Source organism: Centruroides vittatus, unplaced genomic scaffold, assembly GCF_030686945.1.
Source record: "Centruroides vittatus isolate TY-2023 unplaced genomic scaffold, ASM3068694v2 contig_1159, whole genome shotgun sequence".
NCBI lineage: Eukaryota > Metazoa > Arthropoda > Arachnida > Scorpiones > Buthidae > Centruroides > Centruroides vittatus.
The window spans coordinates 1,856,933-1,880,568 of NW_027120745.1; the positions used below are offsets into that span (position 1 = coordinate 1,856,933).

A 23,636-nucleotide genomic window follows, 5' to 3' on the forward strand; every position below is an offset into this window, starting at 1 on the left:
ATTATACAAACTATCAATTACTCTTTAATAATTAAAACTATTGATGTAAAATTTATTATTGATCTCTATTAATAGAATCAAATTATGCACTACATCTAATGATAAAAATTTTTTACATATGACCTAGTTTCTTTAGGTTACACTATAGGGTTGTGATCTTGATTTACTCTTATATTGCATGTCAATACAGATGATTGAGATAAATAAACCCTATACCACCAAGCTGAACACAACACCACTACATTACAACCTTGCAGCAACATCCTTTTACTGATATAGTATGTTACTGGCATTCTGATTGGAACGCAAGAGGGTGTCTTGACAATGCATTCAAAAGTGTCATAAACTGTATATAATTTTGTAATCATTCTGTGAACAGATTCTCAAGAAACTGCTTAGTAATGGGAAATTTACATACAAAAATATGAGAAAATCAGGTATTAAGCTTGTTAACTTGAAGTTGGGATTTTTTAATTCTTAAACTTTAAATTAATAGATAATGTATTATTTTTATTTTAAAATTAAAATGTATATGATTATTGCAGAAAAATCCACTTTACTTAGGTTTGCTTAAAAATGGATCAAAATTTCAATAATATATGAGATTATTTTCAAAACATGTTCATGCTGATTAAAAGTTCCTTTTAAGTAATTTATTTTGAATAAGGATTTATATATATACACACATACATATACATATTTCCTGAGTAGATCATTAAAAACAACAACAAAAAATTACCATATTATTGATTATTCTTCATATTTATTATAATGTTATACATTCCTTAATTCCTTAAAAGTGAAATTGCAACACCACAAAAAATTGCAGGACGGTAGAGTTGACAGAGATATGCAAATGATTAAATTTGCATACATATCAGGTCATGTGGTACCCAGTTTTGAGCTATAAAGATCAGCAGCCAGCTCAGGCCATAAATGCTATCAGCAATAGTTCAGGGAGCAAACCTTTGAAGAAGTGTAAAATATGCCTTGGAGATGACAGTGAGATAAATACCACAAGTTAATGGCTGGGAAACAAGACCATATCCTGGAACTGCACGACCTCACTATTGCCAGACATGTTGGGCGTGACATGAGAATCATTCAGCAATGTGTGACACAATGAATACAGGAACATCTTTGAACATGTCAAAGAAGCAGTGGATCACACTAGTGCACAACAGAACACATAGACCAGCACATTTGCCAAATGGTCTATTGGTACTTGTTTGCCACAGCACATGACATCTAAAGTCTCCTGTTGCCATCAATGAGTGCATCTGTGTCCACTCAAACCATTAGCAACAGGTTGCATGAAGTTGGGCTGCACACATGGCAACCAGCAACAGGGTGCCATTAACCACTTGTCACAGGCTGCACACCTTTTATGTTATTGTTGTCATTGCAACTGGATCACTGAATGGTATCAAGTATTGTTTACAGGCGAATCCTGCTTCTGTCTGTGGAGGATTGACAAATGTGGCAGTATCCTGGGAAATGCTACATGCCAGTCCTTTCCACTGAGCTTTACACTGGTTCCATCATAAGGCATCATGGTTTGGGGAGACATCATGTTCGATCAGTGGACAGATACAGATACAGATATATTTTATTCAACACATTAGGTACAGCGTATACTGGGTGCCACATAGGTATAACCCAGTTTGATACATTGAAAATAATGACACGCTAGATAAATAGTATTGGTTACAATTATTAGAGTGGATTAACAGGAATTTGTTACAGATATTTACAATTGATGATTGAATAAGATAGTTAGTAGGAGATAATAAAATAAAAAAAAATTAGTTAAATTAAATATCAGGTACAATTAATTCAGTACAATAATTAATTAATACAAAAGGAATTAGTTACAAGTACTTATTTACAATATATACATGCAATGACAACCAAGTTTACAGTCCAATACAAATTAAGTCTTAGCAATCGGGTAAATTGACATAAATTTGAAGATACACAGGATTGTTGATGAGATGATTGCCGCCAAAGCAACAAGCACAGAAGGGCGTGAATAGGATGAGGTGAGGCAGAGAAGACAAGGTGATCTTTGGGCAGAAGAGGCTAGGAGTAGGCATTGACTGTGGTTCGTTCGAAGTATTTAGTGATGAGTGTATTTAGTGATGAATGCTAAGAAAGCATCATAAGTGTCCTCATAGTCGAAGATTATTGTACAATCAGTGGGCCATATTTCCCTATGTGCCTCAATAGTGAGCATAAGGTGAAACCTCTCCGGTTCTAACATCGGGCAGTCAAAGAAGTAGTGTCGACTGCTGTCCTCAACACCACACAGGGAGCAGTTAGGATTGGATGCGTTAGTGAACCTTGTAAGGTATGAATTGAACCTGCCATGATTACTAAGGAATTGACTAGCATGATGGCAAGGTTTGTACCACCTGCTAAAGATAAAAGGCTCAATGATAGGGATGAAATTATATGTGGTATGATGGTTATTATCATTCCAGTCCTGCTGCCAGGAAAGAATAAGATCCTTCCAAAGTAGGTTCTTGATGGTTTTAGAGGCTAGTTTAGTATAAGAGATAAGGAGGTCGGTGTCATCTCCTGCAGATTTTGCCAGGGCATCGGCACGCTCATTACTGGGCGTGCCCTGGTGGGCTCGTGTCCAATAAATGAAATAGCGGTTGGTAGTGTTGTTGATGATATCTTTTATTTCATTGGTGATGGGGTGTTCGGTGGCATTTTGCAGCAGGGAGATGGACAAAGCACTATCCGAAACAATGGCCGCAATGTTGTTAGTGTAGTTGGTGACTGACCAAGTCACCGCCATTTTGATGACAAACAACTCTGCCTGGAGTACAGAACAGTGTTTGCCCAGCCGGTAACGTCCAGTTGCAATCTCGTTGCTGTTGTGGAAGGCCACAAAACCGCTACCCACCTTAAAGTCCGCTTTTGAGCCGTCTGTATAAATTTCAATGTTTTGCATGCTCGGGCTGAGAGGTGATTAAATTGGGTATTGCCGGATGTCTGGTAAGAGCATAATCAATGCTGCTTTCAAAGTCCCTGCTATTGATGATATAGGTTTCCGTGTAAATGGTGTGGCCCCGTTTGAAGTGCCAGAATGTTGCCTTAGAGATCAGAACTTTGTCTATGGGTGCCTTTTTTGGACCAGAATATGTAGGGATGTATTGGGAGTCGTTGCATATGCTCTAGTAATGTGCATAAGTGCACTTCTTTGAGTGGATATCACTTTGCATCTATTGTGCACTTTGCGGACAGCCAATCCCCAGCTGCCGCATGCATATGATGTTATGGGCACAAAAATTTGATTATAGATTGTTTCCATTGCCTCAGAGGCCAAGCCCCATCTGCTCTTTGCAATGCGGGCAAAGGCATTAAAGATTTTTCCGGTCCGCTCAGTGATGTAATCTATGTGCTCTTTTCAGAGGAGTCAATGGTCGAGAATTACTCCCAAGTACTTAATGGATTTTTTTATAGTGACTGAGTGACCTCCCATTTTAATTGTGGGCACTCTGAGGTATAAGTTCTGTTTGCCCGGTTTGTTAAAGATGATTCCTTTGGTTTTCCTTGCATTAAATCTTAGTTTGTATTCTTCTCCCCAGTGTAGGATTTTATTCAGAACATTGTTGCCATTTTCCTTGAGAGCAGCACGAGAGCTGCCCCCAAGGAGCACAAGAGCATCATTGGCATATGCAACTATCTCGTGCTGGCCGAAATCTTGTTCCAGAAAGTTGTTAAAAATGACGTTCCAAAGGACTGGGCCACAAACAGAACCCTGCGGGCAGCCACGGATGACTTTGCGATGAATAAGATGTTTGCCACACTGAAGGGTGGCTGTTCTGTTATGAAGATAATCGCAGAGAATTTTATAAACATTTGCAGGGCAGTTCATTTCCCTTAACTGTTGCAGGATTAAGGGCCACCACTAGGGATTGCAATCCAGCAGTGTTTTGAATCCAGCTGGATTTTTGCTGGATTGAAATCATTCCAGCTGGATCCAGCGCGGATGTATTTTTGGTGCAATAAAGTGTTATCTGTCTATCTATCTATCCTGCAATTTATGTTTTTTTTAAATGAAATAAAACATTTTTTAAAAAATACTTAAGAAGCTTTTATTATTTAGACTGGTCACTATAAATCTTCTTACACATTTAGGTAGTAAACTTAACTTTGGTTCGGTTTAACACTTGAGATAGAGATAATTAACTTTAAATGTTTAGTTAGATTATAATTATAATGTAATCTTTAAGTTAAATAATAGCAAAGGTAATTCTATTGATTAATTTATATTAATATATTATAATAATGTAAGGACAGAGAATCAGTGGCTAAGTGGCTATCAGTCTTACCAGTTTTCATATATAGGCTCTACATATTAGTCTGTAGTTATTTATAAGTATATAAAACTATGTACTGGAAGTAGAATAAGTTAAATAAACTACACCTTTATCAATCCAGCAAAATTGAATAAAATAATAACATATTCAATCACTTTTAACGATCTTTTTCAGTTACAAAAAAATACAACATTAACTATAGAACATAAAATGTGTTCGGAATAAATATAAAAATTAACAGAAAACGCCCAAACGGACAAAATATAGATAAATAAACAAAATAAATAGCGGAAAAAATATATACAGGGTGTTTTTTTAAACTGACGGTATTCAGAAACATCTGTATAGCAATCTAACAGCCGGACTGTCGCCAAATTTGGGAGAGTGACTAAGGACGACATGGAAAAGAGATTCCGCGAAGAAAAAAGTAGTACCTAAATTCGCCTGTAGAGGAGGATTTGGCGCTGTTATAGCGAAAAAGCTAGCAGCACTTCACTGAAGAAAGGGTCATCAGTCGCTTTTTTCCACTTGCATGGCCGCCTTGCTCCCCGGATCTAACCCCATGTTACTTTTTCCTGTGGGGTTACTTAAAGTCTAAGGTCTATCTTGGTAGTGTCCCAAACTTGATGACTTTGAAAGACAACATTTCTCAAACTGTGACGAACATTCTTGCGGACATGTTACGTTCGGCCATACAGAACACGGTGTTCAGGATGCAATGAGTTGTCCAGCAAAACGGTGATCACATTGAAGAAGGGAGAAGGTTATTTGCTGATTAATTAAACTTTCGTTATTACACTGAAACCTCTGTCTGATTATTCATTCGTGTGTTTGTTAATTGCAGCTGGATTTTATGCAGATTCTTAGCTGTTTTGCTACAACAGCGGCAAATCCACCCCTACCGGCAAATTTGGGTACTACTTTTTTCTTCGCGGAACCTCTTTCCCATGTCGTCCTTAGTCACTCTCCCAAATTTGGCGACAGTCCGGCTGTTAGATTTCTGTACAGATGTCTCTGAGTACTGTCAGTTTAAAAAAAAACACCCTGTATATAAGATCCAACGAAACCAGCATTGTCCGTTAATAACATTAATTAATGTAGAAAGATCTCCACATGGTAGACAATGAGTCCGCATCTCTATGGTTTATACAACCAGTTGGCATGTGCGCCTTGCGAATTTCCAATCTCTCAAGATGTTTGACCGTTTGCCTATTCGTCGTCGTTTTTATAATTGCCGCTTGATCCCATTGGACGTTAACATCCTTCTGTCTTGCGTATGATGCCAGCGCAGTGTTGTCAAGGTTCTTACTGATTGTATATTTGTGCTCCTTGAGCCTTCGTTTTAAACTGCGCATCGTTGCACCCACATAAACAAGCTTGGAATTGAAACGTTGGTTGTGTAAAGGCACCGAATATATATACCCGTTGTTGAATTCCGATCCTCTTTCTTTTTATCGTTTCTTAAAAGTTTGAAAACAGTGGGATTACGTCGGTATACAATACGATAATTATCAGACCTGGCAGTACATCTATGTAACTTGTTTAAAAAAAATGAGATGTAATTAAGCACTATTCTTTTTATATTTATTCCAAACACATTTTATGTTCTATAGTTAATGTTGTATTTTTTTGTAACTGAAGAAGATCGTTAAAAGCGATTGAATACGTTATTATTTTATTAAATTTTGCTGGATTGATTAAGGTATAGTTTATTTATAAGTAATTTAATTATTAGTGTTAGTAAAGTAGTGAGTAAGTAATTAGTAAGTAATTAGTAGCAGTCTAGTAGTTAGCAAAGCGGCAACGCGACAACGTAGACTTTTGCGCAATTATTTAGAAAGTTAAGTGAGTATTTGCGGATCCGCAGCGCTGGATCCAGCAGGCCGAAGAATGCACTGGATCCAGCTGGATTGCTGGATGAGGGATCCAGCAATTGCAATCCCTAGCCACCACGCACTATCAAAAGCCTTGGCAATGTCTAGGCTTATGGCAAGTACATATTTGTAGCTCTCGAGTAATTCATTGACCCTGCTTACAACTTTTTCAATAGCATCCTCTGATGATTTCTGTGGCCGAAAGCCAAACTGTGAACCTTGTATGATGGAATTTGTCTCCAAATGCCACATTAATCTGTTATTCATCAAGCGTTCCAAGACTTTGCCAAGGACTGGCAGGAGAGATATTGGTCGACTTTCCTCTGAATTTCCTGGCTTCGGAACAGGGACAATCCCGGCATGTTTCCAGGTTTCAGGAAAAATACCGTGTTTAAGACAGGCATTATATAGTTGAGTGAGTAGGTAGGAAACAAGGCTTTAGATGATTTTAGCCAGTTCTGGTGTAACATCGGCATGTCCTGGTGCTTTTTTATTTCGGAGGTTGTTAAAGGCATTGTTGATCTCATGAAGTTGAAAGTCAGGGTCGTTTTCAGTGTGGGTATCTGCATTGGTTTGATGTCAAATCCTTTGATGGATGTCATTGTCATTTTCCTCTGGCATCCTCTCAGGCCAGTGTTTCCCAACGTGGGGTCCACGCTCCACCAGAGGGACAATTTGATTGTTAAGAGGGGCAATTCGAAAATGAACTCATCCAGAGTTTAAGTTAACTGTATAGTTGCTGTATGCCATATTTATTGTAAATATTGATTTAAGTTAGTTTTAACTTTATTTGTTCTTTGTTTCCCTTTCTTTCTAGAACTTCCCTTTATAACCCTTTTCCCTTGGGGTGAGATTAACAATTCTGGGAACCACTGAGAACAAACAGATGAACAAGGCCCTGAGGCCGGTGAAAGAGGAGAAGGGACATTCTTTGCCCAGACCTCGAGGTGGGCAGACATGAGTTGTGGTGTTCCAGGTCACGTTTGGCAATGACTGGAAAGTGCAAGAGACTTTGATGAAAGGATTGGGTTTTATCATGGTTACAATAAAACAGTGTGGCAATTAAGTGCAAGGAAAACTTCAATGAACGAGAGACCTTCCAAAAGAGTTCAACGTATATGTTGGGGGGACATAAGAATTTTAGAAAGGCTTAGGTGGGGCATAGCACAAAAAAGGTTGGGAAACACTGCTCTAGGCAGAAGCTATCAATTTTTCTGTTTGCAGCTAGGAAAAAATCTTCCCCTGCTGTGTTGGAATAGAGAATTTGACTTTTCTTTAGCTTCCTGGTACAGAGTCTTGTTATAAATCCCCATGGGTTTTTTGTGGTGTTGGCGCAGTAATTTTTCCAGGACTCCTGTTTGGCTTTTTTGATTTCACTTTTATATATGTTCAAATGGTGGTAATATTGCTCTTTGTTGTGATTTCGTTGGGGTTGCATATGGCAGTTCTGGTATTTCTTTCTTAAGTGAATATTGTCCCTCCTCAGATTGGGAGTCCACCATGGGACAGATTTACGTTCGTTAACATATTGGGGGATGTACATTTTGCAGGCTGTATTGATGATATCGATATTATGTTCAATGCTGTGGCAGGCTTTGTCACTATCATCATGGTTGCAGTCAACTAGGTTGGTGGAAAGAAATGCCTGTAGTTCATTCCAATTGGCGTGCTTCAGGTTGTATTTCGGCCGTGGTTGTGAAAGATTGTTGGGGGAAGTGACACCGATCTTGAAAGAAATAAATGCATGATCACCAATATTGTCATCCAGGATTTTCCAATCATTGATGTGTAGATAACATTTCAAAGAGCAGACCATCACATCAATCCAGCTGTGATCCTGGCTTGATGTGAAGGTAGGTGGGGATGAAGGGTTGTTAACGATGAACAGGCTATTGCGGGCATAGAACTCTTCGAGCAGGCATCCATGAGTGTCAAAACGCTCTCCCCCCAGGTAGGGGAGTGGGCATTAGTGTCCCCAGCCAGAATAAAATAGACATCAATAAAGTGGTCCATAATGTTCTGTATATTGTTGAGCATAAGCTCGATGTTTAGGTCCTTTGGACAGTAGTAATTTATCAGAATGTGTCTTTTGCTGTTGATAACTATCTCAGTACAACAGATATACTGTGTACTTAGTGCCTTGTGGTGGAGAACAGATATTGATGACAATGGACACAGCTCAGGTAGTGCCACTGAGTGGAGTGCAGGTGGATGGAAGGCAGGCCGGTTTGTTATTTATACAGTAAGGCTCCTGACAGAAAATGAAATCGTATTTTGGTATGAGAGAGCTGAGGATGGAAGTAGCTGCAATGCTCTTTCCAGCATTATATTGCAGAAAACTGATATAGTCATTAGCGTATTGTTTCATAGTCGATTTGCTTTATCGAGTTAGATTTGATACACTGGTAGATGTAGCAGGAGCCATCCCGTGCATTATGATCAGTGTTACCGACTTTTTCGTGCTTACAGTTGATGCAAATTGGTTGTTTGTCTTTATGGTTACAATCTTTGAATTCATGTTTGCCGGTGCAGTGGCTACATGTTGCAGTGGTCTGACTACAATTTTTAGTAGTGTGACCGAACCTGCAACAGTGGTAGCACTGTAGGACAGGGCAGAAATCCGCCATCTGACATCTGGACCACTCCAGGTTTACCTTACCCAGTATTAACAATTGCTTTTGCAGGTGGGGGTGTGACCTCAATCACCCAATTTGTAAATGGTTTAGTTTTCTTTCCCATTGCAAATTTTGTATTAAATGCCCCTTTAAAGTCTTCCTCAGTGAAATTTTCAGATATTATATCGTTCTGATTGTATAAGAGTTGTGGCAATTCTTCACGTGCGATCAGTGAAGGCACGGAGTATATTATGAGGTTCAGTAGACGTTTCTTAGGTTTTTTAACAGCAATCTCCGGGATTTTATCCTCAATATAATTTTGAAGTTTTTGGGCATCAGCTGCCTTCTTAAGCTCAAGAGCCAAGCCGCCGTTTCCTATATTACGTATTTGTTCAACTCCAATATTAAGTTGAGATGGTTTTACTTTGTCATAAATTAATTTCCTTAAGTTATTGCAACTCTTATCGTTGCTATTGTGATACAAGAGCAGAACCTCAGGACTAGTCATAGGTGTTCTTGGGATTTTTGTGTTGGTATTGGATTTGATGATCTTGCTGGATTGCAGTACAGTACTATAAGTGATGGGTGTTTCAGCAGGAGTGGGATTACTGGGGTGGAGCTTTTCCATTTTCTCCTGTACACTCTTTTGGTTTTCTAAGATTTCCTGTATAGGGCCATCAGTGATGAGCTTTTCTAGTTTCCCAGAGAACTCCTCAATATGCCCTTTTGGGACTACACAGTTTAGCTGTTCGGCTATGTCATTGACGTTTTTGCTGATCTTGTCGCTGGTGCTGGTTAGGCCATCGATTTTGGTAATAATCTCTGTCAATTTTTTGTGGAGGTTAGAGGGATGATGATCAGATGAAGGATGGGTTCTGGGAGGCAGTAGGACAGGCATAGGCGGAGTCATGTCAGTGAGCAAGGACTCTTTGTGACTAGGGGACATGGCTCTCTTACCAGTAGGAGTGCCCAATGTAAGTGGAGCACTCGAGTTGTTAGGCTTATTCGTAAGATTTTCCAATAAGCAGTTATCCTCCATGGTAGATTCTGCCAAGTCGATTATTTTTTGAATTTGATTAGTTATATACGTTGTGTGCACTTCTGTGCTGAAGCGCCTGTTACGGTTGTCTACAAAGTAACCTTTCACTTTGTCTGCAATTCTATGGGCCTTGTCCAGAAACTCCAAGAGCTTGCTGGAATCCATGTTTGTTGAAATACACCCAATTAAGACGCGACAAACCCAGATGTGAGCGTAAAAACAGTAGTGTGACGACGCAGTAGTTCAAGTAGTCTGTGAATTAACCAACAAAACAATTCGTGTCAATTACAGTCATGAGCACGAAAGACAAAAAGACACCAAGTAAGAAACCCTGTCCAATGCACTAGTCAAAAGTGCTCTGGCATGCTTTGTACAGAAGGGAGGATGACACACTAGTCCAACTGTGTATCCTGATGTGACCACTTCAATGTTATACCATGTAAATAATGCACAGGAGACTTACCCGGGGAGTCTTGCTTTGTAAGATGAAGGAGAATATCTGGGTAGTGTCCCGTAGACTGCAGATTTGATGATAATCCTTAGTAATGGCAAATAGTGTCAATTGTTTCTAAAGTACACTGCTGCTGCTGTGTACGGCTTTCTATGCTAGATGAGGCTGTGTCCAGTGGCAGCACTGGCTGGTTGGTGACACGCTGGCTAGTTTGCCAACACAGACAATCTAGCTGGACAGGACTGCTGGTTAGCGGGTGCAATCAGTGGACAGCTCTGGTACACATTTCCAGTATTCTGACAGTGGACCAGTATGTCACACAAATTGTGGGGCCTGTAGTTTGGTCACTAGTGCAGGCCACACCCAACAGCAAGATAATGCTTAACTGCACATCATATGGCAAACTTTCACCAGCTTGAATGGAATTCACATCCTTCCCTGGCTGGCTGCCTCGCTGGATCTCTCTCTCATTGAACACCTGTGAGACCTTATCTGACATGAGGTGCATCAGGGACCATTGCCACTTACTGTAGACGACATGTGCATTGCAGTGGACTCAACTTGCCAAGGGATACTTCAGTCAAGCTGAGTCCACTCAGACAATCATTAAATGCCTCATTTATAGTATCTCTCAGCATATAGTGGCCTGTATAGCTGTCCATGGTGGCCATATTCATTACTGAATAAACAGGTGTCTGCTGCATGTTTTTGTTTGTTCTTTTAATTATTTGCATATTTTGGTTATCTCTATCGGTCCTGCAATGTGCATGTGGCTACATGCATTCCTTCATGGTGTTGTGATTTCGCTTTTGAGGAGTGTATTATAAAATAAATAATTCTTAATATTTTAATATTTAATAGTTTAACAAACTTATTATATTTTCTGCTTAATATATGCATGATAATCTTACATAATCATTTTATAATAATTAAATACATGGTGTTTCAAGTAAATTGTACAATGAATAAGATAATGTTATAATAGAGCAGCATAATATCATGATGGTACTAGTAATAAAATGTAGATTTATAATTTTCCAAAACAAGTAATGTAAGGTTAATAGACAATTGATTTACTATTAAAAAAAACCTAATGTATATAATCTAATTATTGTAGAAACATACACTTGCAAAGAATGTATACATGTTGTGATCTGGTGATTACTGTATAGAGAAAATCTAGCTGTACATTCCAGAAATTTTTTCTTATTTTTGTATGATCATTTTTGGCAACTAACTTATTTTGATTTGTAAACAGTGTTTAATGTGACTTTGAAATCAATACTGATCAACTAGTATCATGTATCAATTTTATATGCTTACATATAGTATAAAAAGATCATTAGTTCTCATTAGTCAATAGTAAATTTCATTGCTTTTTTGATATTTTGCAGATTTATTTCATTTAAATTTATAATTGATACTGTTATAACAATTTCTCTTAATAATAATAACAAAATATTGTTTATATGTCTTTTCTACCAAATAAATCACTTTTATTTATTGTTTAGACACAATAACACATTAATAAATGTTATTTCACATTAATATTTTTGAAGCCAAGATGCCTATTTTCAGATGTGATTTTGATCGTAAATTCAAACAGAGCATTTTTTCAAAAAAAAAAAAAAAAGTAAAGTTGATATATCAATAGCAACAGACTACAAATTTGACTTTTAATATAACATAAAATGACATCAGTGGTATAATGAGGGTGTGTGGCAAGTATAGCCCTGGTCATTAATGCCAATTGATTGAAGGTACTAATATTTATTTTATTTTATTTACAAGGGAGGGTTTTCTGATGTCAGTCTTACATTTTAATAAAATACAGTATATATATCATTTGATAAAGGGGAAAAAAATATGGGTTTTCTTATTTTCTTTTCTCTATCAAATGATATGTATTTTATTAAAATGTGAGAAAATCCTCCCTTGTTAGTAAATCAAAAATAATGAAATATAGTTTTGGAGAAATGAGTTGAGCTTTTTACTTTGTGTCAGAGGTACAAAATTTGTTGCTATACCACTGATCAACATGTTTAAATATTTATTAAAAATGTAATTAAGTTATTAATGTATTTTTATATTATTTAAATAAACAATTAATATATTAAGAAAAATAATCATTTTGATTAAATAGAATGCATTTTATTATCAAAAGATATAATATGAACTCTTCTATTTGTAATTAAAAGTTTTTAGTGTCTAGATCTGTGGTTCCCAACTTGGGCAATTTGATTTTTAAGGGGGGCAATTTGACAATGAGTTATTAACAGTGAATTTGAAAGCTTGCTAATTGTTCATGAATTAAGCTAAGAATGTTTTTTAAATTTTCCTGTTTCCACTCATTTTCTTCTCAGTGTCTTTTCTGTTTAGATAACTTTTATTCCTTACCTCTCCATTGCTACTTGGAGCAAGGTAAGTGGCTTGAGACACCATTGTTTGTTGATAAGTCAGGTGATCTTAGATTAAGATAAAAAAGTATTTAGTGTGCACACACTTATTATTATTGAAGGGCCTTGATACATAGATGTATGTACTGTACTTAATATAAAAATTATTTATGATATAATTATATTAATTAATTTTATATTTATGCATTCCAGTTCTCTATTATTTGTTTTGAAACTTTATTTGCTGTTTTTTCATATCATTTCATATTATTATTATTTTATTTTATTTTTTTTTTAACAATTTCTTAGTGATTTCTTCCTTGGTACTTCAACTGTCCTTTCATTCTTTTATTTTTCTTTTTCATAAATGCCATGTCTTTTGGAAGCTTGCTTAAATAAAGTTAATGGCCTTTTAGGCTTCCTTCCTGTAAATAGGAGTACACTTTTTGAATAATAAGAATTAGGTGGGGCATCAGGATATGAGAGATGCTGAAGTGGGGGCATGACTGAGAAAAAGGTTTAGAACCACTAGTCTAGATGTAAAAAGTGAACCTTTGTTCCATTTAGTAATATTTGTTATATTTGATATCATAATTTATCAATTCTTGTCAGAAACACTAATAATGGCAATCCTGATGTAAATTTTCAAGTGATACCCAACAGTTAACTTCATATTTTTAATTGTTAAAACATCACTTTATTGCTTGAGATGTCCAATGTAATGCTTATTTTGTTAAGTGACCTATACCATTTCTGACACATCTCAATTCTGATTGTTATCACTCTGGAACAGGCATTCGTTATTGTGGACACTAGATCAGTTCTGCATGATTCTTTAACCTAGAAAGCCAATTTCATAACTTTCATTCATTAAGGATTACTGAAATAGCTGCTATTTTGGACAATTTTCTAACTGATGTTCATCTTGGATAATACAATCATAGTGGAGGATGTGGATTCTGTTGTAAGAAATTTTTATTTTATGGGAGTCATTTGATAAGTCATGGCAACAATAGTTTTTCCAAAAATATAAGATTTGTTTAAGTAAAAAATGATAGTTTAATGAGCATTATATTACAAATGTTTTGGCTTAAATTTAACCAATGTATTACAATAGATTTGTTACAGTGATATCATGGAGTTCACGTGACACAGGCATTCAGCCAGAAATGAGGAAGCTATAAGGATTAGAAATCATATTGAGAAACTTATGCTGGACTTTTGTGGATTATGCTACAATAAAATGATGACTCACTTTATCAATGTCTTTCAGAATAATCTCTCATGTACACCACACATTCATCAAGACACGAGGTACCTTTCAAGAGCAATAGTTTTGTAAGAATATAATACACTGCATAGACAGTAAGATTAGTTACTGCTGCTACATTATACAGTTCTGTTACTGATCAATCACAAGACAATGCACAACAGCTACAATTGACAAGTTGTTAAATTTTGTTAGTAAAAGCCTACTGTATTGTTCATCTACAATATAATATCTTCCACTTTGAAAGTATCAATACTTGTACCACATAGAACCATTCAATATGAGAGAGCATTATTGCCTTCAGCATCTGTTAGTTCTTCATGTCTGTTCTGCAGTCAAGCCACATTTAACTGCAAAACAACTTTTTACTGCTCCAAATTAAAAGACATTCTCATAAACTTTAAAATTTCAGTTCTTGTGAGACAGCCTCACTTGATGACATTATTATGGCATTTCTATTGCATATATTAGTTTTGAACCAGTGTCAAAAGTCTTACAACATAGTTTATATATGCATTTTATTTTTCTAAAATTCTTGTACAGTTTTTGAAATAAAAAATATTTGAATATCCAGACTATTGGTTTCTTATCATTTTATTGTATTCCAAAAGATTCACACAACTTCATTATAATCAGTGTAATTAGTATGATCAGTATAATTTATTACTAGGACATCGTGCGACTTTGTTATATCCTAATAGAATTAAGGCAGAGCTGAAAAGAAAGAAGCAATCCTTGCACTTGTTAGACACAGAAAAGGCCATCCTTGTACCTGGCAGTTGTGGACAGGTGAACTTTGCACTTGCCACCACAAAAGAGGCATCTTTGCACCCACCGGTCACAGAAAAGACAATCCTCATACCCTGCTAGCCAAAGGAGAGGTGGTATTTGTACTATCCAGCACACAGATGATCCTTGCCCTTACCAATATGGAGAGATGATCTAAGAACAAAGCAATCGATGGCAATGCCCACCAGTGGCGATATTGATAAAACCACTGAACACTGGTAGTTAGTTAGTTGGTTGTGACTTTGTGCCTGGCCAACAAGTTGGCTATGTGGAATTTTCCAGGTTTTATTTATGTTGGTAACATCTAAATGGGGGCCAGTTTCCCATAAAAGACTTCCCAAGAGGTATTCCCTTTCAGCAGATTGTTCACATGTCACATTGCTGTATACGAATAAAACCAAAACTAAAAGCAGTCAATGCCAATTGCTTTGTTCTTGTGCTGTGTTTGTTTTTTGCATCTATTTTCTGTTAGATGCACAATGCACACAATGCTGTTTTTTTATTTGACCCTTAGATGTGTTCAAGGAGCATGGACATTGTCACTTTGACCCCATTTTATATCAAAGACAAAATCATGGACCTCTGTTTTCTACATTTACATTTATTTCAATTTTAGATTCTTTATCGTAGTCAATAAAAAAATGGCAAAGTTTTATCAAAGTTGGCCTATCAAATTCTGAGAATGAACTCAATTCTATTAGCTATGTAGAAGACGTGCTAGCGATCTTGGGACATCGTGCAATATCGCTTTGTCACGCGCACTTGTAAAATGACCTAATATCTTGAAAACAAAGTCATAGACCCCAATTTTTATTACATATTTGGATTCCTCATTACAGTTAATGGAAAATAGCAAAGTTTAATCAAAATCTATCAAACGGGTTTTGAGAACAAACACAATTCTGTAAGCCACATAAAGAGGCTTCACTAATGCTCCACCTCAATAAGCTGGTAGTCTGGATATCTTCTAATTAATTAATCAGAAATTCATTGAATATTTAGAAGATCCATGTATAATTTTGTTAGAAATTTTTTTAAAATTGTTATTATTTCAGTAATTGATTCTAATTTGACAAAAATAAATTGCCAGTGTAATTAATTAATTAATTATTATGATTAATTTATCATGGTCACATATCATTTGAAAATTCGTTTGAAAGAATAGCAAAAATATTTTTAAATTTGAAAATTTAGACAATCTGACTAATTTTCCACTTTGGAATGTACAAAATTGCCACAGAATATCTCATTCATATTAAACTTGATTCCTGGTTAAACATTTGATCTGCTTGAGCAAAAAATATTTTAAAAATGTAAAAATATATTTTGCTGTATTATGTTCTAATGATGGAATTTATATAAAAACTTTGTTAAAATAACATAACTTTACAAAAGTTTTTAAAAGATTATCTTTCAAGGTTTATGAACTTTTCATTATTAAGTCTATTGATTAATTGAACTATTAATAGTACTTTTATTGCGTTTTTAAATATTGAAATACATTATTATTTTTATAAATAATGTATTTTTAAATTATTTATTTTGAAAATAATTTTTACGTATACTTGAATATTTTATAACTGTGGCTTTTAAATATTGTTTGATATATTTGAAATACAGTGATCATATAAAAGGTGGCTTTGTGTTTTATCTATTCATATATGTTTTTTAGTTAAATGGATGCTTTATTGTAAACAACTTGTTTGATAGCATAATAAAACATTTATAGAAATGCGTCTATCTATCAAGCGTGTCATAATTGCAAAATTTAATAGTTTGTGTCTCAGTTTTAAGTAAAATTTAATTGTTAGTTTAAAAATTATCTTACAGAACAAATTAAAAATTTAACTAAATAAAAATAATATCCTGTATAATTTACTATTCAGTGTCTGTTTTTTAAAAGAAAATAAAATAAAATGTTTTTGATAGACATACACACTGTTGAAGTATTCTCTACACATCTGTAATAATATGAAAAAAAGAGAGAGAGAGAGAGAGAGCATTAATGATAGTAAAACTTTTATTTGACAGGAAAAAACTAATATTATATTATTTATATATATATATATATATTATTTACTCAGTTATAATTCAATTAAATTAATATCAAATTATTAAAAATATCTAATATAATTTATCATACTCTATTTATAGGAACACGATTATGATGATCAAGATACCGATTTTGTTAAAACAGGTTTGGCTTTAATCTTAAATTTAAAAATTATTGTAAATTATAATATGATAACATTATAATGTTAAAATATAAAATTATTAATTAATTTTATTTTAATTACAATTTGTGTTTTATTTTGTAAAATAAAAAGTAATTATGTGTCTTTTAAAATATCAGTGTGTCTGTAATAGAATTATAATCTTTTTATATAAATATTTGAATGATTTAGTTTACACATATTTTCAGTCTCTTTTGATTACAACAGCTTGCAATCTTACTCTCATTCATTATGGACCATATTTTTATATGGTCTTTAATGAATGATCACAAATAAAAAAAAAAATACTACTGAAAATTTACCTAAGAGTAATAATAATTGCAAATTTATTATGTAAACTTTGGAAAAAATTCAAACTATTGCTTAAAAGAAAAAGTTTTATTCAATAATTCTGTTACTTAACTAAATATTTCTGTTGAAACTGAATAGGTTAAATTAAAAAAGATAAAGCAATATTTTCACTTGCTTACGTAACTTTCACTTTACAATAAAGTTTTAAATAAGTTAAATGAAAACTTTATATACCAGGCATGGGCAAGTGCGGCTCTTTTTTGAGTTACGTGCGGCTCTTGCCGAAAGTTTTAATTTCTGTTTTTTATTATTATTTTTATAATTTTGTGAAAATATGTTTATTATAAAATTCAATATTTGTTTTATATTATATTTATATTATAATAAAATCGTGCGCCTTATCATACTATCCGCCACGACAGTACAGAACTGCAGCTCCCATGCATTTTGCGAAAACCTACATTTCGGCTCCCACCAAACTCTTGCTTGCCCACCCCTATTATATATAAATAATAATTTTCTAATTTATCATGTAATAAATTTTTTGCTAAACATTGCTAAATTATGATATTCTTTTTTATGATTTATAACTCTAAAAAACAAAAATAAAAAAAATTAATGAATTATTTCTTAAAATATAAATACTAGTCAAAACATAGTTTTGAGTATACTGTAAACTATTTATCAGTTCAAAGAAACAAACCAAAATTCAGGTAGAAAAAAATTATTTAACCTCGAATGTTTTTTTAATGTTTTAAATCATTAAGCATTTGGTATATCATTGAAGGATACAAGTTTGTTTTTAGGTAGAGAATAATTAATAACAAATTTAGAATTTTTTAACATTTAAATACTGAAAATTTCTAAACATATTAATTATTCGTTAAAAATGTATTAAAAGCTTTTTGACTTACAAATTAAATTATTAAATTAAACATGTTTTTATAATTTAAATTAATAAATGTAATTCAAATTACTATCAAAAGATATTAGATATCAAAATAATAGGATTTTAGTTAATTATTACAAAAAATTAATCCAGAAAAATAAAATGTTTTATTAAAATTAATACTGTTTTTTTTATCTAGAATTAAATATTCTTCCTTTCCAAATTACTTATTTATTTCTTGTTTGTTAAATTTTTAAAAACATTTACCAAATAGCAAATATATATCAAAAGCTTGTACACAAATACAAACTACACTGGTGTCCAAAATTAATTGAACAAACATAAAATTTAGAATTTTTTACCAAATTGTTTATTAAAAATTCATGAAATTTGTTACACAAATAGTTTATTTAATGGAAAAACAACCTAACCCTATGTAATAAAAAAATGACAAAGAAAAATATGAAATACACAAATTATATAGAATATATACCAAAATGAGGCAGCTGATTCTTGATGAAGTGATCTCATGTTCTCTTCAGTGATGAGAATCACTGAAGAGAACATGGGCCCATCAATCCTGTGTTCAGGACTGGTGTTCGCAGCACTAATTCAAGCTGGCTCTCCTATTAGAAAGTGTAAGAGGGATACATACCACTAGTCATCTTACATAAAGACCATCCTCCTAAAGTCTTCAATAAATAGTTTGTCTTGAAATAGTTGTTTCAGAGGCAGCTGAGAGCTCATTGGAGAGCTGAGTAGCCATCCTCTCTCTACGGTGCTTATCAGTCACAACCAGACAATGGTTTTCTAGATTGTGATGTATCTTTTTCAGCCCTGTCCTGGTCTTCTGGTGATGGTTCCATTTTCTTGGAATTGCTTCCAGACTGACAGACCACATTTTTGTTAACGTTAAACCATTTGATAACTTCAGCCTGGGATGGACTGCTTCCATTTTTCTAAAGGTTCTCCATTGAAAATCATCTGATAAATGATTATGTAAAGCCATTATGTCAAAATTTATTTAAAATGTGTGAAATTTTAAAAGAACAACAAGGATATGATGTGTCAATAGCAAATGCTTATCAAGAATGATTAAAAATTTGCATTTTTCCAGGTGCACAAAATTAAATGATTGTGATAGGTGAATTTATACGATAAATTTACATATATTTGCTAATTTTGGTCTTTTTAGCTTAAATAAATTTAGAGTTCTATTCAATGAGGAAATTCTTAAATACAGATACAAACACAAACATAAACAAAACGTTTTCTTTAGTTATGGGACTTTGGTCTCACGTAGACTAGGCACTGGTATATATACCATTTAAGATACACTTCACCAACACCTAAATAATAATAATAGTAAATACATGTCATATTGTTAGGAAATTTCTGAATACAGGCACATACTGATGCACCTATTTAATTTTTGTTTTGTTTTGGTTACTATTTTTTGACTCTGGTCCAACATAGTACACAGCCACCAGTGTCAACCGAGTATAACTCACTAAACCCAACATAATAATAATAATAAGCATCTTGTCATATAAATGCATTCGAAAACAAAATAATACTATGAGAATATTGATTTATCATAGCTTAGATTGAAAGTTTTAAGTTTTAATATTTAAAGATTAACATAATTTTTTAAAAATAAATTATTTTCACAGAGCAGTCAGAAGTGACTTTAGGGCAATGCCTTCAACTATTTACTGAACCAGAAGTACTTACTCCACAAGAAGCATGGTAATTATCTTTTACTTCTAAAGTATATAAATTATATTTTGTTTTGTAAATTTAGTGAAACAGTAATAAGAATTTTGACAAAGTAAAAAAACTTTATCAAAAGTTTGTTTAATATTTTTTTTTATTTCATTAAAAGTCATACCATTTAAAAATAATTTATTCAAATTATATTAAGAGTTGAACACTCAGGAAATATATGTGTAAGCAATTTATGAATGATTGTTCATTTATCATATACTGACAAATTTTATTGACAATGAATTCCATCAACTCTATTAGACATGAAAAGATATTTAAATATTGCAGTTTGTGGAATTTATTTTAATTATGGTTTCTTGTAGCATATAATAATTGAACAAATAAATAATCAGGTAAAATTTATTAAAGAATTTATCAATAATTATATATAAATATTTCTTAGATATTTATAAAAGACAAGAAACTCCCAGTTATCGTGGTTAATGTTCTAGGAAAAACACTGCAATAATCAAAACTGTGATAATGAAGAAGAATAGCATATGGGAAATAGGAGATTGTACCAAGAATTTTCCAAAATTATGCTTAAAATTTTAAATATTATGCTATTTACAGTCGTCCGCATAAGTCAACACCCCAAGGGGAAGTGGAAATGTGTCGAGTTATCCAATATGACAACTAAAGTGAAGTTGAAAAAACCACAAAACTACGATTAGGAAAATACAGTAGTGCAATGTACAGTACTTCTCTCACCATCCATCACTGGCACTAAAGTTGGTTTCTACTCCAAGTACCTCAGTAATTTCCACCACCTTTTGTTTTAGTATTGGTCCCGAAACAGGAAGATTCAATGAACGAATTTGCTTTATCCAAAGTACCAGAATATCTTTGACATCTTTGTATGGCGACTTTCTCTGGCATATTTGAGACAGCTGTGACGAAAATCCAAGAAAAAGTTTATTAATTTTCTATTTTTTCTCCGGGATTCCAACCAATGTTGTTTTGGAAGATTTTTTTGTTTTGCAAAACAATTACCCAAAATTTCATATTTTGAGCTAAAAAGACTAGATGAAAACTTTCATTTGGCACAAAAAACTACACTAACTGGGGTTTACTTGTATTTATTTTGTTTTAAAATACTATTATAGTGTTTAGTGTAGTTGTAGTGAAATTTGAATGTTTTAACTTGTATTAACTCACAACTTTTTATGTAATATTTTTTATGTTTCATTTTCTATATATTATAATAATTTTGATTTAACATTTGAAAATGTAAAAATATAACTGCTAAATGATTTCACAGTGTGATACATTTTGACATTCAATTCAATTTCTTTTTCACTTAATGCATGTAGAATCCAAAATTCATTTTTTATGACCATTTCAAGTCAATAAAAAGTTTTAACAATGCTTATTCATAATACACCGTAATTTATCACTAGTTCCTATAAGCTTTTTGTGTGCTTTATATCAAGTTAAGATCAATGTTCAACAACACAAATAAATAAATAAATATATATATATATATTTATTTGAATACTTTTAATCATTATCATCAAGTTAAATATTGGGCATAACCAGGAAGTAAGTTCTATTTACAAATTGCAACACTAATCAAGATTGTGTGCATGTAGAGTTCCTCTTCTCCCTGGCAAGTAACAGATTCCATTTATTTGCAATTAGATTGTGTTGACTCATCATTGTGTGTGCTTACAATGTTCAAGAAAATCTAGCAGCCTGCCACTTGTGAAATGCAGTCTGTTGTCTGTTGAATGTAAGATGTGTGAAACTAAGACATTCGTTGTCAGATGTGCAAGATGTATGGAAAACAAACATGCCATGAGTGGTTCATTAGTATACAGAGACAGGTGAGAAACTTTAATGAAGGACATGAAAATGTGCATGATGATCTGCAAAGCAGCCAACCATCTGTTGCTAATGAAAATATATGCAGGTAATGGAAGAGAAGGTTTATGAGGACAGACAATTCACCATTTCATCACTTTCCATGTATTTCCCACAAAATTTGTAGTCATTTCTCCATGAAATTGTGTCTAATTGCCTATAGTTCAGAAGTTCAGCTCACACTGGTTGCCAAAGGTGATCAGTAAGGAACCATAAAATGAAATGAGTTGGCAGTGCATCAACTTTTTTGACATGATACAATGAGTAAGGTAATGAATTCTCAGCCACATCATTACAAGTGATGAGATGTGGGTATCACACATGACCCCTCATTCAAAACAGCAGTCTATGGGGTGGAGGTACACATCATTACCAAGCAAGAAAAAATTCAAGCAGATTATTTTAACACTTGAAAGATAGTGTGCACAGTGAAAGATATGTACACAGTGTTTTAGGACAGAAAAGACATTTTACTTATAGAACTCATGCCTACAGACTCAACAATCAACACAGGAGTCTATCTTGAAGCACTAAAACTGTGTTGTGCAATCCAGAACAAGTGGTGTGGCATGTTTAGTTGGGATACTGTGCTGCTTCATGATAATGCTGCCCATATATTACTGCCAAAATGCAAGATCTCATTAGGACATTGAGTCAGAAACAAATGGATAGTCTCCCCAACATCCCAAATTTAGCACCAAGTATTGATAATTTCCATTTGTTCTTACATTTGAAAAAGTTTCTGGCATTTTCATGAAAATAACAAAATAAAAGAAGCCATGAGCACGCTGTTTGTATTGCAGGTGTTGTTATTCTACAATATAGGGATACAAAGGCTGATGTCCTGTGACAAGTGCCTCGACAATAGTGTAAACTATGTCAAAAAGTAGTGTAAGTAATGTAATATACATTCGATGGCAATAAACATCATTTGAAACTAAATTGTTTGTTTTTAATAGTTCTTCAGAACTTACTTTCTGGATATGCTTTGTATTTGTAAAGCTATGGTCTTAAATTAGATTTAGTATCCGGTTTAATGTAACTTTGACTCATACGGTTTATTATTTTAATACATTGAAGAAACCATTTCAGCTTTTATATAAAGTTAATTTTTAATGATTTTTGCTAATTCAAATTATATGATGTAATTTCAAAAACAGTTTTAAAGGCATTACACTAGCTGTTGTTAAAGTTAATAGCAGACAGACAATACTGAATGAATTATATAATATTTAATAAATCTTGAAGTATTACATTTTCAAACATTTTTAACATATTCTTTTAATGTTAAGCCACTGAAACCAGAATTTCTTCTTATTTACTTGCCACAGTTAATATTATCAGCTAGTTATTGTTATTAGTTCAGGTTTCAAAGTAATTACAATATAATAAGTGGAGTGTACTGTAGTAATTGTCTTATTATATATATATATATATTTAAAGCATCTAGTAAGAGTCGTAATTAATATGTTCTGGTACTGTAACGCTTATATATATATTATATATTATTTATATGTTAAGACATCTTAAAGAGCATAAAACTTAAGATCATTAAAAGAGTACTAAGAGCTATTGCTTAAGACCATTAAAACTGCAAAGATCTAATGAAGTCGTTAATGTTACGTGGTCTACCTATTATTTACCCAATATTGATAGTGAGTACTAACAGTTTTAGTCAAAACTTTCTTTGTGATGTTATCAATGCTTTTAGTGTAGCATAGATTAAATGGCTTTTTTTTTTACCATGGAAATTGAATTTACTATTCAAATGCATATGTTTGTTACAAAAACTTTGAAATGGTGCATTTTCTAATATTTAAAAAG

At 33.3% G+C, this 23,636-nt stretch overlaps 2 protein-coding genes across 2 annotated transcripts in view; one reads left to right on the plus strand and one right to left on the minus strand.

The window, feature by feature from the left end:
- Positions 1 to 23,636, minus strand: part of LOC136980625 (3-hydroxyacyl-CoA dehydrogenase type-2-like) — a 268,457-nt gene that overhangs the window by 173,205 nt on the left and 71,616 nt on the right. The gene's annotated exons all lie outside the window — the stretch shown is intronic.
- The window catches only part of LOC136980517 (ubiquitin carboxyl-terminal hydrolase 19-like), an 80,467-nt gene that overhangs the window by 52,103 nt on the left and 4,728 nt on the right, over positions 1 to 23,636 (plus strand). Inside the window, exons 22-23 of the mRNA XM_067276650.1 lie at positions 16,923 to 16,965; positions 19,856 to 19,931. Coding sequence (XP_067132751.1) covers positions 16,923 to 16,965; positions 19,856 to 19,931 — 119 coding nt within the window. The remainder of the gene's footprint in view (positions 1 to 16,922; positions 16,966 to 19,855; positions 19,932 to 23,636) is intronic.